This window comes from Mobula birostris, chromosome 2, assembly GCF_030028105.1.
Source record: "Mobula birostris isolate sMobBir1 chromosome 2, sMobBir1.hap1, whole genome shotgun sequence".
Classification (NCBI taxonomy): domain Eukaryota; kingdom Metazoa; phylum Chordata; class Chondrichthyes; order Myliobatiformes; family Myliobatidae; genus Mobula; species Mobula birostris.
In genome coordinates, this window is record NC_092371.1 from 192,776,996 (window position 1) to 192,794,317 (window position 17,322).

General features: G+C 39.4%; 1 protein-coding gene across 2 annotated transcripts; it reads left to right on the forward strand.

Annotated features, from left to right (window-relative positions):
- The first annotated feature begins 985 nt into the window (after positions 1-985).
- Positions 986-12,958, forward strand: trib2 (tribbles pseudokinase 2). 2 transcript variants are annotated; one of them, XM_072251276.1, is made up of 3 exons: positions 986-1,012; positions 2,788-3,080; positions 9,887-12,958. In XM_072251276.1, exons 2-3 carry the CDS (start codon positions 2,926-2,928, stop codon positions 10,359-10,361), a joined length of 630 nt encoding a protein of 209 aa, XP_072107377.1. In that variant the 5' UTR covers positions 986-1,012; positions 2,788-2,925; the 3' UTR covers positions 10,362-12,958. The 2 variants fall into 2 exon arrangements, with proteins under 2 accessions (XP_072107377.1, XP_072107376.1); XM_072251275.1 differs by having other exon boundaries at positions 990-2,372.
- The last annotated feature ends 4,364 nt before the right edge of the window (positions 12,959-17,322 follow it).

A 17,322-nucleotide genomic window follows, 5' to 3' on the forward strand; every position in this document is an offset into this window, starting at 1 on the left:
AAAACGTAATGTAGGAAGTTAATGAACGTGCAGTGCAACTCTCTGCCAGGGGTGGCTAATGAGTAGGTATCAAGACACAAAAATAAATGAATTGGAAGACAGGCCGTATCCTGGCCAAACAAAAGCAATGCCAAAGAAAAACTCAAAGTGAACCAACAAGGACCACAAAGCCGCAGTAATTGAAGGGATCAAAACCTAGAGAAACCATATGACCTTTTAAAGGCAATGATGGTGTGGTATTTAATAAGGGCCTCGTGACTTTTTAATTTTGGAAATCATTTTCTCCAAACTTAGTTTTACATATTTGCCAGTCGTGAAATATGACTAAATTCAGGATATGAATTTTGCGAGAAAACGATTGATAAAAATATATAGCCGTTGTCCCGAAACACGAGTTATCATTACATTCCCATTTACTTTGGGAGATGGTGAAAGAATGCTGTTGCCTGTGGCTTTCTTCCTGCTGACTACATTCCTGCCTGTATTGCACAACAGTCACTCAGCATTCACCTCCTCTATGAATAACTATGAATAAAGAGACGCAGCTGCTCGGGATCAGGTTGCGAGCCCACTCACCACCTCGCAGCCCCCTCCGCACCCGCTGCCACTTCATTGAATACCAAAGTAACAAGAAAAGAGTTCGATGCACAAATCCTAAGTATCCCCTCCGCTGCACAAAAACTGAAAACACGAAACTCAACTCTTTCACAGCGACACCTCCTTAGAGGTTTATTATGAGTCACATAACGAATTATCTTCAAGTATAACAAGAGACTAGGAAGGTTAGAGCCGCACACTCTATGCGGAGGGATATCACCTACTTAACGAAGTGAGGTAAAGATCAGCCTAATATAAGCACCAGAAGTGACGCACGATTTGATTGACACTTATTTTATCCAATGCATTTCACAACGTTTGTGTTATTGACAGGTCAGTGGAAACGGGAGGCGGGCTGATTACTTATCAGGTTAGTGTGAGGCGCAGTGGACCGCAGTCAGCGATTGCATTTAATGTAAGTAAGTGTGAGTGCTGCTGACATTATTCAGATTGCAGCCACGTAAGTAACACACAGCGATCGAAAATGTCTTATATCGGCTGTTGCTGAGAGGGATTGGCCTGGTCCTGTCGGCCATCCCTTACTTTAGAGCAAACAAGCTGCAGATTTTTTGGGTTTTGGTTTGGATTTTGTTTTGCCAACAAATTGTGCATCCAAGATCGTCATCTGAACAACTGTGCAGTTGCAAACGCATCGGGAGTTTTTTTTTTGAGATATTTAAAGCCATCGCTGTGTTTGATTCCGAGTTTTGGAAGAAATAGACTGTGCACGGTGGAACACGATACGATTGATCTTTTGTCCTTGACTGTTACCTTTTATATTTTATATAATTATATAAACACACATTGCTGCTCGCCAATATCGGAAGGAAATCGTCAGCCAAAGACTTGCTCATGAGAGAGCGCGTGTGGGCAAAAGAAATTCCCTTAAAGTTTTACTTGCTGGACGTTGCAAAGCAGATGACAACAGAGTGAATGCCATACTCTTGTTTTATGATAGTTTGAGGCTATTTGTTTCCAGCTGCGAGGAGAAAGACGGCGAGAGAGGAGATCGGACGCCACCTAGAGTTGGAGGGCGAGGAGTTGAGTTGCCACCTGGTTGGCTTGTCTGCGAACGCTTCGGCTACTCTTTCTTGTGTTCGCTGCGGCGAATGCCCTCTCGTAGCCACAAGAACAAAAGCATAGTGAGTTGGCGTTCCACGTTCCGCTTCGAGAACTCCAGGGCTTTGACTCCAGTTGATTGTGTGCTTTAAATCTGACACATCACAACGATCTATGCAACAGACAAAAACTGTAGCAATAAAAACATAGTCTAACATTGTTACTCCAAATGGTGCTTATCTTATAATAAAGAAACCTCTTTTACTCCTGATTTTTTTTATTTGAAAGGAAACCCACTACTGGATCTACAAGCCTAGACCAAAGTACGAAAAACGAGGGGGAAACGCTCTCACAGTAGGTTTTCTGAGTAAAATCCTTCCTAAATTCCTGTCTGAACGCTTGTCAGTGAATCTATTTTTGAGAGGATTTCTATTTACAGCCCCATGAGCATACAGAGATCCAGTCCAATCACCATTGTAAGGCATGGAAGATCGAGGCATAAGACTCATCACGAATATGAAGAATTATCTTGTGTGAGGACTAGTGACTGCAGCCAGAGTTTCAGCCCGAACCTAGGCTCTCCCAGCCCACCCGAAACCCCTAACTCGTGTCATTGCATTTCTCAAATCGGACAGTATCTATTGTTGGAGCCATTAGAGGGTGACCACGTTCTTGGGGCAGTGCATTTGCATAGCGGCGAGGAGCTCATTTGTAAGGTAAAAAAATAACAATTACCAATACCTTGATCAATGAAACGCCATTTGGTTCAACATCAATTACGTGTGCGCGTACAGCGTAACACAATACACTAGTGCAAATGCATGAAAGTGCAGTCTCTTTGTTAATGTGAAAAGAGTGCCAGAAACGCGAGCTTTCCTTTAAAGAAATAAGCATATTTCTAAAATTTAAACATCAGTTGTTATTTGATTTGCTAATTGTTCAGTTTCGGTTAAATTTATCTCTGAAGCTACAGAGTAAGAAAACTTAATATAAAGACCACTGTATTGGACCCAGGGTTTTAGCCTTGAGTTTTTTTTGTTGTTGTAGAGCAATCAATAGGTTGAATCACTCAGTGTTACTTTTTGGAGTGGCGGGGAAAGGTGCGCAACTTAATTTGTTTTGTTTCCACAGGTATTCGATGTTGGTCGATATCAAGAAACATTAGCAGCCTATTTTTGTTTGTCTGCACATGAAGGCATCAATCAGATAACTGAAATTCTTCTAGGGGAACAAAGATCGTACGTTTTCTTTGAAAAGAGCCATGGGGATATGCACTCATTTGTTCGCACTTGCAAAAGGCTCAAAGAGGATGAAGCAGCAAGATTATTCTACCAGATAACGTCTGCTGTAGCGCACTGCCACGATAATGGCGTGGTACTGCGAGATCTCAAATTAAGAAAATTTGTATTTAAAGACGAAGAACGGTGAGATTTAACAATTGTCGTGTTAATCTGCCAGATGTAAACGCAAATAATTTTATACATTATAATTGTTAGGCCGCTGAGGTGTAAGAAAGGACGCGCTGTAATTTGTTTAAAAGTATAACACTGCTCCTCCAATGATATCCCTTGTCAATGACGTTTACATCACTTGATAAATATTTAAAGCAACTCTGTATTACGTTGCAGACGAAGATTTGGGCAATTGATTTAAGTTTGTAACACTACCAAATACCCACTTAAAAAAAACACGGTTAACCCTTCCTTAGTATCACTGTCCCAGAAATTGGCAGTATGTTTTGGGTTTCAAGAGATTGTTTTACTTGTCATACTTAAGGGGTATTTCCTCAATTTAATTCACTTATTCTAAGTTTATAATTGCCGTCCCCTTAAAATAAAACAGAAGATTGATATCTACGGTGCGTTTTCTTGGAGCACGGCACTCTGGCGCAGTTTTTTTTTACTAGACTCTAAATACTGCAGTTGAAGTTGGAGCTCACGATGTGTGTTGTGTTTATCAGAGGAGCAAACCAGGGTATCACAACCGCAGACATAGATGGGCTGCCTTGTTGTTGCAAGATACTGTATTGTCCTTCCCACGCAGTGATACCTAGGTCGTAAACTCTAGTAGTCTAGTGGCGGAAGGAGATGGCTTTGTAGCTAGTGCAGTGGAACAATTAAACAAAAAGACTGCGCCTATGTTTTGTGTATTTGCAGTGGCCCACGTGCTATTGCATTGTGTATTGGAGTTTGCATATAACATGCAGATAAAGACATGGTTTACCCGAGGGTACAAGACTAATATTATCACGCTTCGAATATCTTAATTTATTACCGTCTGTCTTTCCAACAATCCTTTAGATTAACACAATTTAATCTGAAATTTGCTGCGACATTGCTGTTTAGTTTGGAAGGAGGAGGAGGGTGTAGGCGTTGAGGGTTTAAGATAAATAGGAACACGCTTTGGTGCGCTAGATCCCACGCCAATATACCCGTATAGCCCCCGGCACCTGTGTCCGCAGGGGAAAATTGTTCACAGTCGCTAATTGCCCGTCCACTGATAGAAAAATAGGAGGGCAGTTCTAATGTTTAAAATGCCGAATGTGAATGCAAACTATATTTCGGAAGGCGATTTTAGTTAGCAGTATTAAATGCTATTTTGAAAACTCAGATCTTTGACCCGTGGGTTGCATCATGCGCTTTTGTTTCACCACAAGCGTTTGAGGTTTGCTGTTTGCGGCCGGTACGCTTCTCCTATGCCTGGGATGGTTGCTCAGTCCAGGCACCTGGCGAAGCCCGCAACGGGTGACACCCCTATTCCCGTGACCAGGAATAATCACGTCGAGCTCTGGGAGGCGGTGTGGTGAAGTAGGCTGACCTGGTGGCAAGTTCCTCGTGTCTCTATGGCGACGAAAATGCATTTCCGGCATATTGCTCTGTGGTCTCATTCACAAAGCAATGGGAAGGTATTGGCAGTGGTAGTTTCCTTTTCACTCGCCAAACAGCTGTTTTTTTTCTCTCTCTCTCTCATTTTAAATCCCCATACTTTTTCCATATGCCCTGTTCATAAACTGTTTGGATATCAACACTGGGAATTGCCTTCAGAATCACCGATTTGCTTAAAAGAAGTTTTTTAATGAATAGATTTTAAACTTGCTAGGTCGTGCCGTCGTCCAATGATGAGGACCAGACTGCGTGTAGAAGATTGCCTGAGTAAATCAGGCTGCTAGTATTAAAGAGGAATTTGTCACTTACAGACCTGATGCAATTAAGCATTGAAAATGTTCACCTGAAAGTGCATCAGAATCAGGTTTAGTATCACCGGCATGTGACGTGAAATTTGTTAACTTGGCAGCAGCAGTTCAATGCAATAATAAACAATAGACAATAGGTGCAGGAGTAGACCATTCGGCCCTTTGAGCCAGCACCGCCATTCACTGTGATCATGGCTGATCATCCACTATCAGTATCCAGTTCCTGCCTTATCCCCATAACCTTTGATTCCACTATCTTTAAGAGCTCTATCCATCTCTTTTTTGAAAGCAGCCAGGGACTTGGCCTCCACAGCCTTCTGGGGCAGAACATTCCATATATCCACCACTCTCTGGGTGAAAAAGTTTTTCCTCAACTCCGTTCTAAATGGACTACCCCTAATTCTTAAACTGTGACCTCTAATAATCTAGCAGAGAAAAAATAATAGTAAATAATAAACAAGTAAATCAATTATGAATAGATTTCTTTTTAAAGTGCAAAAACAGAAATCCTGTATATTTAAAAAAGTGAGGTAGATTCAATGCCCCTTTAGGAATCGGATGGCAGAGGGGAAGAGGCTGTTCCTGAATCGCTGTGTATGTGCCTTCAGGCTTCTGTACCTCCTACCTGATGGTGACAGTGAGAAAAGTGTATGCCCTGGGTGCTGGAGGTCCTTAATAATGGACGCTGCCTAAAGATGTCCTGAGTACTTTGTAGGCTAGTGCCCAAGATGGAGCTGACTGGATTTACAACCTTCTGCAGCTTCTTTTATTCCTGTGCAGTAGCCCCCCCCCAATATCAAACAGTGATGCAGACTGTCAGAACGCTCGCCACAGTACAACCATAGAAGTTTTTGAGAGTATTTGTTGGCATGCCAGATCTTTTCAAACTCCTAATAAAGTATAGCCGCTGCCTTCTTTAAAACTACATGGATATGTTGGGACCAGGTTAGTTCCTCAGGGATCTTGACACTCGGGAACTTGAAACTGCTCACTCTCTCCACTTCTGATCCTTCTATGAGGATTGGTATATGTTCTTTCGTCTTACCCTAAAGTCCACAGTCAGCTCCTTCGTCTTAACTGACGTTGAGTGCCAGGTTGTTGCTGCCGTATCGTTCCATTAGTTAAACATCAAAGCAATTAAATGCAGAATACAAAAACAGCTCTGCCTTTTTAAAAATACGACAATCTTGCTATGGCTTGTCATCCATTTTTAAACTTATGGTGGTATTGCTTTAATATATTGGATGTCTTTTTTTGGGGGGGGTATTTAAAATGGCTAGTTTAAAGAAAAATCCATCACTTGATTGCTTAATATGCAATATAGTGCCCAGAGCTTTAAAATACTCCTTTCACTCCATTTGTACTGTAAGGCAATTAAGATGTTGCTTACTGTAAGTAGGACTGAATGCCTGATGCCTGTAAACTGAAAGGAATAAGGAAGATGGATACGGTGGGGAAGAGGTTTAGGTAGCAAGATTTTTTTTTCTATTCTTGGTTGTAAAGGGTGCACCTACATTCAGTAATCACCTTGAGCTGTGAACCTGTTGACACAGTATGTTGGAAATTGCATGTGCACATCACTTGAGATAACAGTAGTTGCAAGGAATGGGTTCAATTCCATAATGGTTTTGAGTAACAGAAGTATTTCCGGGCAAAACTGAATCTCCAGTGATGTAATGGGGTATCTGACAGATAATTGGCAACTTTTAATAGTGTTCTTTCCTCTGGTTTCAGAATATTTCGACTGTTTAAGAGGGTGTGAATATTGAGCTGACAAATAATGGGAACTCTGTTATGCTCTTTAAATGAGTATGTTGAGAGTAAACTTCCCATACACTGCTTGAGCATAAGTTTCTATATAAGGGTATCCTTTAAGATGAGGATGGGGAGTAATGAGATGTTTCAGAAATGCTTATAATCGAATGAACTTTATAATATTATTAACCAAACTTGAGGAATGATTGGAAACTTACAAGCTGTAATCCAACGGTTTAAGGAATAGGTAGCTGATTTAAAATTACATTTTTGGGTAACATATGAACTTAATTATAACAGCACCATTTGACTTTGAAAATTTAATTTATTTTGTGTAATGCTGATTTAATGCTTTCATGCAACTGGTAATATTTGGATTATTTGTATTGCCCTGCAGTGACTCTTACAGGCACAAAAGGCCCTTGCAGTTGGTACCTTGAGATGTGTTTTCCTCCAAGATGCATTTTGGGCATAGTGTCCTTTAATGATATACTTTCGGCTCCCTTCTACTGTTGACCCATTCACTTTTCATCAAAACAGAAGTACTGGCACAGTTTTACATAGTGCAAAAAAAAATCTATAATGGATAAGCCACTATGTTCTGGAAGTACATTAAGGATCAATGCTACAGGGGTCTAAGTGTCTTGGTCTCACCATTGTGACGTTCCACTCAAAGACAGTAGTGGGTTCTGGAACCTTCTTCAATCTCATGTGTCTCAAATCTGTTGCTTGCATGCCACCAGTTTAAGATTTGTATTCTCAATTATGTTGCAGGCCTAATGCAGAGGAAAATGCTCGTGGCTGCATTTGCTGCCAGAGGTAGCTTGTTGTTTTGGATTAAATGGGGTTCACCCATGGCACAATAAGCTTTATATTGAAAGTTCATTTGCTTTAGGGTCTGCTGCCTTTTTTTAATACTACCAGAGTATGATTGTCCCTTTGGCCTTGACTTTGTCTTTTGAATGTAGTGACTCATGTTTGATTAAGGTTTCTGCCTGCCTTGGAGCCTTGCCCATGTAACTATTCTTTATGTATGAGTCCAGATGTTGAAATGTTTGCAGGGTGTTCTCTCCTGACATTTATAGTCAACAGCAGATCTGACCAGGCAACTGCATATTTCTTGATGATGGCCTCTGGGTAATCAGCAACCAGATTTTCTTTAATCACTTTTTCTAATATCGAAAGTAGTTAAGTTGAGACACCAAGTAGGTTGATATGCAGATTGTAATTTGAGTTTGCAGCTCTGTGGACATGAAGCAGTATTGAGTGCAATTGATGTTCAAGACAGGAGCTGGGCTAAATGTACAGTATTATAAGTTGGGGAAAATTTAATGGCTGAAAATTGTCAACCTGAAGCAGAATTCAATAACCCTCACTCCCAACTATTCGGTTACTGTGTGTTATTGAATGACAATTTAGCTAAGGAGTTGAGCAATCAGAACTCTCATGATTTCCAAATTAAGTGCCCCAAGAAGGAGGAAACTGTTCAGTTAACAAAATAAATTGGGACACTCCTGCCCAAATTATGTAATTAGAATTTTGTATTTAGTTGCATAGTGACGTTTTGAGTTCATTTGAAGAATGCTTTGTTTGCCTGTGCTCTTTGTATTTGTAGAGAGCTGTCATTAATGTGGGAGTCTGAAGTATTCGTGTAGTCTGCTTTAACACTGCATCTGGTTTTTTTTTTGCTCTTGATTCAACAAGTTGCTGCTTTGTTAGGGAAGTTGTCTGTTGTATGAATGCTTTGTTTAGTTTTGAACCATTGCCAATTATTCTAATAATTTCCATTTTAATGTTATTTCAAATGTAATCTTTTTACATTGGGTCTGTAATTTTTGTTAATATGATTGATGGAATTTGCACATTGGAATAATCCCAGTTGATGTAAATGATAAATTCTGTGACAGATCTATCTGTGAATTTTCTGCATGTTCTGTTGGATGTATAGTATCATAAGGGAACCTCTAGACTGGAGAAACAAAGTAGAATGGGTGCTTTAACATTGAGAGAGAATTCTGAATTCTTAAAAACTTTTGTTAATGGTCTTTAACTGGTTTGGTGCAGAGTAGCCATAACTAAGAGAATTATTTATAGAAAGTAATGATTTAAATCCATACACAACTGTAATCTTGCACAACAAAACCATTGGTTGTAGGAGGTACCAAATTGCTAAAAGTAATGCTCCAATTTCCAGACATAGAACTTGGCTTTAAGGACTGTTTGCCTGTATGGAAAATTATAATTTATAATTTTAATGGGTCATGCATTTTTATGATTCTGCACATGGTTAACTGAAGGAGCTGAGTTTTGTTGCCTTTTGACATTTTTAACATGCAAAACTTTTATTTTTCTCTGAAATTGTGGCATTTATACATCTGTCTTTAGAAGGATCTTTGCAAAAAAAAGTTCACGATTAATCTGCTGTTTTGCATAATATGACTTGATAGATTGCTGGTTGTGAATAAGGATGTGATCTATATTTCAATCTATTATTCAGTTTTTTGCAAAACTGCCAGTTTTGTGGGAAAATAGAAGAAACATGGCAAATTTGACATCACTTGAGTTTGCATTTCATCCCATGTTAAGGTTGAAAAACCTGTTGTGGAGACTTGCATGGTGGTATGCTGTGCATTGAAAGTGATAGGAACACATTGCTCTAATTTAAAAAAAACAAATCACTGTACATACTAGAAATACTTAACAGGTGAGGCAGCATCTGCAGAGAGCTATTTCGGATCCATGACTATTCTGGTAAAGTATCTTAATGAAATGTTAAATCTTTTCTCTCTCCACAGATGCTGCCGTACTAGAGGAGTGTTTCCAGTAGTACTATTTTATTCTTTAATTATTTTTGGTTATAACACCAGTGAACATGCTCTGCTTATGGTATAGATACATCAGTTTTTGTAGACCTTCTACTAAATATTATGTTAGTTTTGACACCTTATCTAATTTAAGATCTAAATGTAACAAAGGAATTTGAAATTCCTTGTCATATGTGTGCTACTGCTGTTAAATACAGAAAAATTGAACAGCATACCTATTTTTGTATTCGTTTATTATTTTATTTTCTATTCACTCACCTGCAAGAAGGCAGGTGTATAGGGTCGAGTGGGGTCCAGGATCAGCCATGATGGAATGGCAGAACAGACTCAATGAGCTGAATGGCCTAATTCTGCTCCTATGTCTTATGGTCTCTGTAGCCTCCTAATTTAAGATCTATCTCAAGTGTGGTGTACATTTTAGACAGTTTGATTGTTACATTTTCTTTCTCTTTTGTAGGACACAGGTAAAATTGGAAAGTCTGGAGGATGCTTACATCTTAAATGGTGAAGATGATGCTCTTTCAGACAAGCATGGTTGTCCAGCGTATGTGAGCCCTGAGATCCTTAACACTAATGGCAGCTACTCTGGTAAGGCCGCCGACGTGTGGAGTCTAGGTGTGATGCTGTACACAATGCTTGTTGGACGGTATCCCTTCCACGATGTGGAACCAGGTTCTCTCTTTAGCAAAATTCGCCGTGGCCAGTTTAACATTCCAGAAACTCTTTCCCCACGAGCAAAATGCCTTATCCGTAGCATCTTGCGTCGTGAGCCTTTGGAAAGGCTAACATCCCGGGAAATCTTGGACCACCCTTGGTTTGCCTCTGATTTTGCAGCTTCTAGTTCCGGATATGGTGCTAATGAAAAAGAAGCAGTTGATCAACTGGTACCTGATGTGAATATGGATGTTGAGTTGGACCCATTTTTCAACTGAAGTTTATCGTTTGAGTGGGTATCGTTGAGAAGAAACAGCAGCTGGTCCTCATCACCTGAAGGAATCCTTCCTCAATTGCATAATGGTACCTTGAATCAACCTAGCTTGGTAGCAGAAGTGGTGCCGATGTACTGAGACTTTAAAATGACTATCAAAGTAGGACTTCTAAGGATTTACATGTAGCACAACTAATTAGGGGTTCTGCTGTTGTTAGATTGATTTTTGGATGAAATGGCAGTGTAAAATATTGCAGCTTCTCATCTCATGGAGCCACGGAGAACGCTGATTACTGCATTGTAGGTAGTGGTGCAGTACCTCACTCCATTTTATAATGGTTACAAATCACAATAAATAGAAACTTAGCGTCGACACAATGTAATACATTGGCATCGCACTGTTAGATTATTTTCCTTCTCTCATTATTCAGGGAATGTACAATTCTCCTTTAAGAGTCTCCTTAATTGTTTCTGATGTTTTGCATTTTATTCAATGTGATTCGTAACAAGGAAAATTAGGTGCACATGAACCGACATGCAATGCGGGTGCTAAAAGAAAGAGTTCTGCTTGTGTTTATATGTAGCTATTTTCACTATCTTGTGTAATTTTTTTTCCTGAGTAAACTACATATTCTTGTCAGAAAAGAGCATTTTGATGCTCAGTTCCCTTGGAGGAAATAAGTTATCTGTTGTGTACAATATTTTTGATGCAGCTTGGCAGGAACTATTAAAATGACATGTCATACATGTGACTTTACTGGTAGTGAAGTCCATAGTGGCAAATATTCAGGGTTTGAAGTACACCGACTGAAACTGTTGTACTAGTGTAAAGAAAATCGTTTCCTTTCTTAATTTTTGGGTTTGATAGTGTATTTATTTTAAATCTCAATATAATTTTCTACCCCATAACAGTATTAACTACTACTCATTTATCTCCTTACTGCTTTCTATTTGTTCTTCCATTAATTCTGGGTAATAACTCCTTTAGCTGTGCAGAGATACAGACATGAAGTTAAGCTATCCTGGCCCTTTTATTCTTAGCTAACATTTAAGATTAAATAAACTTCATGGGGTTACTAATTTTTAAAGTGAGTACATACTGAATGAAACTGTCACAAACTGAAATGCAATTATCTGCATTGTTGCATCTTGTTTAGGGAGCTTAAGAATAGACATTTGAGTACTTTGCAGTTGGTGAGCAAGATAACTACAACAAGAGCAAGCATTATTTGATCCACAGAAATGTTTAGCTGGTCTTGCCCCTCAGCAAGCATTGGGCATCTTGGCTTGTAGCAAGAGCTGAGAACGTCTATGTGCCAGTGTTAAGCCTACATAATTGAATAATATCACAATGCAGATGCCTAACTTGCTGCACAAGTGAATGAACAGAGGTGGTCATCATTGAGTGTTCTGTATGGTTTAATGAATCCCAAAACTCCATTTTGGATTGGATAGTTGGCTTTTCTGGCAATTCCAGGTCATTGTTTTTTTTCTAATTAACTGAGTTAGATCTTGACTATTAATTTATGAAATTTGTTTTTGTCAGAATTTTGTTTTAATTCAGTGAGTTGGGCTTCCATGATTTGTGATATAAAATATTTTCAATATCTGGGACTGACCACAAATATCTTCCAATGTTATGAGAGTCCACTTGTAATCTTCTCACATTAAGCCCAGCGTAATACTGTATACAGAAGCACCAGATGTTCATTAGATTGTTTTTTAATACTTATGAAGGCATTGTGTGCCTAGATTAAATTTTGTAAAGTTGTACAGTTCATCTAAAGAGTTGGAATATGGTACTTTGACAATTTGGTAATTTGTAGTCTTACTACCCATGGTCAAAATATTGTGAAAATAAGATGTGACCATTTACAAAGCATTGTATTTATTACAAGCACATTGGACCTACAAAGCTGAAACAAGTGGACTCAGATTAATCTGTGCCTACATAATGTATTTCAAACCCCGAATAGGTTGTAGATTTTAATTTTAGTTTTCCAGATTAATTTCCTTCTGCTTTTGAAATGCTAAATATTAGGAACCTTCTGCCTTGCATACTTCCCCTAGCCCCACCCTCTATCCACCCCGTGTTGTCTCCTGTACCTCGATTGTTTGATTACTGCCTGTACCAGTTCTGTGAAATGGTCATGTTCTTGCGTAGGTATGCGTGGACTATGTAGTACGTATCTGTTAACTTGAATTTGTGCTTTTATAGTATGTTGCATGTACGTACAGCTACTTGACCTATTTGGCTTATGGATGCTTTTGCCTGCATTACAGGAGAGCTTGTATATGCCAATTAAAAACACAGATGAGAATCATTAAAGTTCTCCTGGAAAGGGTGGGGGTGGGGGGAGGGGGGGAAGCTACAGCTGATCTGCCAAGTGTTAATTTAAATAAAATCACAAGAAAATGGGAGTGAATTTATATTCACTCTGCGGATGGTGCTATGTTGAGAAGGACTCTTTGTTTTAAATTTAAGTGGAAAGGGAACAGAGGAGACTGCATGGTGGGTTTTACTGCCTCTGGTGTTTTGATTGTATTGTATTTGGTTTGATGTTTTGTCCTAATCTTCTCCTTCAGTAAATAAATTGTGAATTGCACAACTACTGAGTGCTGGTTTTTCTTCTAGATGTGTATGTGTGTGTGTAGATTTTTACCTTGTTTCTTTTGTGACCAATGAATTCTTCAAACCAAAACCCCCAGATGCTAGAAGTCTGAAACACGAACAGAATGAAAGAAGTACTCAGTAGGTCAAAGAGAATCCTCCATGCAGGGAAAACGAATCAGCGTTTCTGCTCAGAACTTTTTGTTATGACTGGAGAAATAAGTGAACTGTGTTTTAAGTTGCAGAGAGGAGAAATAGCGGACAAGAGAATCGATACTCAGGATGCAGACCAAAGTTGTCAAGGTAACAATTACATTAAAAACACCACTTGGACCAAAACGATGCAAATTGGTATGAAGTTAGTTATATTTATCAATAAGGAGGTGTTCATGTGAATTAGTTGCACTGTGCATTAAGTTCCATGCATTGCAACGTGCCATCTCTAAAGACGAGGACTCTGCCTAATGTGGAACCAATTTGCATCACACGTCTCTGCTGGCTCTGAGTTTCCAGTAACCCGTCATTTCTATTCCCCATCCATTGCCACTCAGGCCTCTGCAGTCACTTGTATTACTCCAATGAGAGCTTGAACAGCAATACTTCTTTTGGCTATTCTTGTTTTGCCTGCACCTTTTTAATTTGTTTCAGTCTTGCTAGCATTTTGTTCTACTTGCTGATTATTCTTTTTAAATAGTTGTTATTGTGACAACTTTAATGTCCTTCCGTCGCACACACTCCCTGTGTTTTCTCCAAGCCTCTTTCCCTTCAACTTCAGCCACACTTGTCTGTTTTGAAAAAAGGGCTCTTGGTTGACTTTCCCCAGAGGACAGTTCTCTAATAGTTGTGATTTTTGACCTTTCGGATGGTGGATGACAAAGGATACAACAGGATATATGTAAAGATTGAGTGGTTGGGTTATCTATGCCTGCTTGTACTTAAAAACAATTCATCTTGCCTGAGATTATGTTCCTTATTATGGTTATAATATTAAGTTGCACTATTGGTGATGACTTTCTCTTATTTATTGAACTTTGAAGATTCAGAAACCAGAATTGTAAAATGTTTACATTAACTTACCATGGTTTTATTTCCCCTTTTCTCCTTCCAATGCGAACCCCTCCCAATAAAACAAGAAAATTTCAAGTGCAAACTTGCCTTCTTGCTTAAGGTTATTTCATCATTGTAAATTTAAATTCCTGTTGTATGAGGACTTGATGCTTGAATTTTTGACCAGGCCAACATATGCTGGCAGATGTGTTACTTCAGCTGACTCACACTATTGTAATTTGTAGTGAACCGCGAGCCTGACCCAAAGGAAATTTCTAGAGATAGACTACTTAGATAAAATAGTTCTGTTGGTATCAGTCTTCATATATCTCAAGTGTCTACTACAGAGACTTGCATTCCATATTAGGTTAAATTGTCAGACCAGATTTAGGGAGCACTTGACCTGGTAAGTCAGCTTCATTGGTCCTAGCCAGGAAAGTTCCCTGAAACCCCATCAATACTATTCTATTGAATGTCAGAATCTTCCTGATGACCAGGTCATTTGGCGCAGTGTATGTGGGAATAATCCAAATTTTGGTTGATGCAAGCCCATCAGCTTTGACTTCACTTTTTTTTAATTGCTGGGCTTCAAAGAGAGCGCACGGGTTTTCTGTCCTGTGTGATATCTCCAACTGCCAACTCTTTGCAGCAGGGACCGGTAGTACTAGGATCTTTGTTTTCTGCCCTTCGTTAGATTTCTGGGGTGTGCCACATGGGCATAATGAGATTTGGGTGACCTCCTCATTCACTTACAGAAACGCCAGTTCATCTCGACCCAGGGGCTTGACTACTCAACCCCTTGCCTCTCCTCTGATTGGAGGGGTGTGGCAAGCATTCATTCTGGCTGCTTTGATCATCTTCGCCAAATCACACTTAACTAATCCATAACTTTGTCTGCAACTGTTGCCTTTTAAAGCTGATTTATTAAAATGCATATCAGTATGCTAAATTCTCTTTTTTTTGTACAAATGATGTACTTGAGTTTTTATAGGAAGTATTCTTGTATGAAAAGCTCATGTGCTCAGGTATGTAGCTACTGAATATTGGTATTGCCTACAAAACAAACTCATTGCCTCAATAATAGCCATTGAGATGATTTGTATTGCCATGCAGATTTGCCTCCTTGTGGAAGAAGGCTGGGAATTGTGTTTATATAAGACATCGACCATCTGAGCAATAGTTGCTTTGTTGATTACAAAATAACTGAATGAAGAGCATATTTTGAGGATGTGTATTTCCTTGTGTTCTTTGATAATAAGAATCAAAGTCCAATGTGTTTCTAACTTGCTCTAATAATTACAAAAGCACACTGCCTTTCACAATATACTGAGCTAGCTGCCTTTTCTATTTACCTACTATACAATCAAACTAACTTTATTGACATGAGAACCTTTTAATTGTGGGTTTAACTGGAATCCCAACTCACAACTCAGTCCCCAGCAGATCACTGAGTAAAGGGCTGTCAATCTCTTGAGAGTCCTGAGATTAAGATCTAGACAAAGTTAGCCACTTTCTTTATGCAGAGTTTAGGAATTTTTTACCACAGAAATGCTGTGGATATTTGTTTTTGAGTGTATTTTTCGATCAGTAAGAATGTGGGGAGAGGCTGAGGAAGTGTGATGAAGCAGACTTGTTTGACAGATAAACAGTAGGATTATTTGGAAAATGTGTTTTTTTTTCCCCAGCACTATCAAGTCTACCTGGTAATTCAGATAAAGAACTGTCACCCAGATCCAATATCAAAAGTGTCCTTAGATTTTATGATCAGGTTTACAATGTCATATGGGTCTCCATTATAATTGCAAGTAACTAAAAAGTCTCTTGCAATTTCAGCAGATTTTCCCAATCAAATTACAGTTAAAATCAGCTATTTTTTTTTGTATATAGGGCAAACAAAGTGACTGTCAAAACTGTTAGGATATTCAATCTAGAATTTGTGGCCTATCAGAAATTCCTATAAGAACAAGGGAAGCAGAAGTTTGTGCGTAAGCATATAAAATAGCTAAGAGCTACACTTATAACAACCCACCGCCAAGCACATCTCCCCGCCCCCCCACTTTCTGCTTTCCGCAGGGATCGCTTCCTACACAACTCCCTTATACATTCGTCCTTCCCTACTGATCTCCCTCCTGGCACTTACCATTGCAAGTGGAACAAGTGTTACACCTGCCCCTACACCTCCTCCCTCAATACCATTCAGAGCCCCAAACAGTTCTTCCAGGTGAGATGACTCTTCACCTGTGAGTCTGTTGGGGTTGCTTCCGGTGTGGCCTCCTGTATGTCGGTGAAACCCGATGTAGATTGGGAGCCCGCTTTGCTGAGTACCTACGCTCCATCCGCCAGAAGAAGCGAGATCCCCAATGGACACACATTTTAATTCCACTTCCCATTCCCATTCTGATATGTCAATACACGGCCTGTCGCAATTAAACGACACTCAGGTTGGAGGAACAAAACCTTATATTCCGTATGGTTAGCCTCCAACCTGATGGCAAGAACATCAATTTCTTGAACTTCTGGTGTGCCTCTTTTTTTACCCCCCCATCTCCTTCATCATTCCCCATCCCCTTTTCCCTCTCCCAACTTATCTCCTTGCCCACCCATTGCCTCCCTCTGTTGCTCCTCCCCCTTTTTTTCTTTCTTCCATGACCTTTTGTCCTCTCCTATTAGATTCCCCCTTCTTCAGCCCTGTATCTCTTTCACCAATCAACTTCCCAGCTCTATACTTCACTCCTCTCCCTCCCAGTTTCACCTATCACTATTGTTTCTCCCTCCCCTCCCCCACCCCCACCTTTTAAATCTACTCCTCATCTGTTTTTTTCCAGTCCTGCTGAGTTGGTCTTGGGCCGAAACATTGACTGTACTCTTTTTCCATAGATGCTGCCTGTCCTTCTAAGTTCCCGCAGCATTTTGTATGTGTTGCTTATAAAATTGAACTTGAGATTTCAACAACTTCCTGGCAAGTTGCTGCCCATATTGAACAGAGTTGAGAAGCTCTTTGTCATTCTTTTACGTAATACAATTTTCATTTGGGTATTCTGTTCTAAGTTTTATTGAGTGACTTTGAAGTAACCTGAATGCATTTATATGGATGATTATTTTATTTTTTCCATTTACAATTCTTGGAAAAGCATATGCTTTTGGCTATCATAGATTAGCAACAGTTTATTTGAGATAACTGGTGTTATGCACAAGACTTCTTTTAGCATGGTAATTAAAAATAAGAGCTGCCAATTTGGTGCCTTTGGAAAATTAGTGTAAAATTGCGGTCCTATTATTTCTAAGTCCCTGTTTTGGTTTGTTTTGC

Excerpts from the sequence above, each read along its gene's own strand:
- trib2 (XM_072251275.1), top strand. The coding sequence starts at position 2,100 with ATGAGCATACAGAGATCCAGTCCAATCACCATTGTAAGGCATGGAAGA. Across the intron at positions 2,373-2,787 it reads GCGAGGAGCTCATTTGTAAG|GTATTCGATGTTGGTCGATA; the intron begins GTAAAAAAATAA and ends TTGTTTCCACAG. Across the intron at positions 3,081-9,886 it reads GTATTTAAAGACGAAGAACG|GACACAGGTAAAATTGGAAA; the intron begins GTGAGATTTAAC and ends TCTCTTTTGTAG.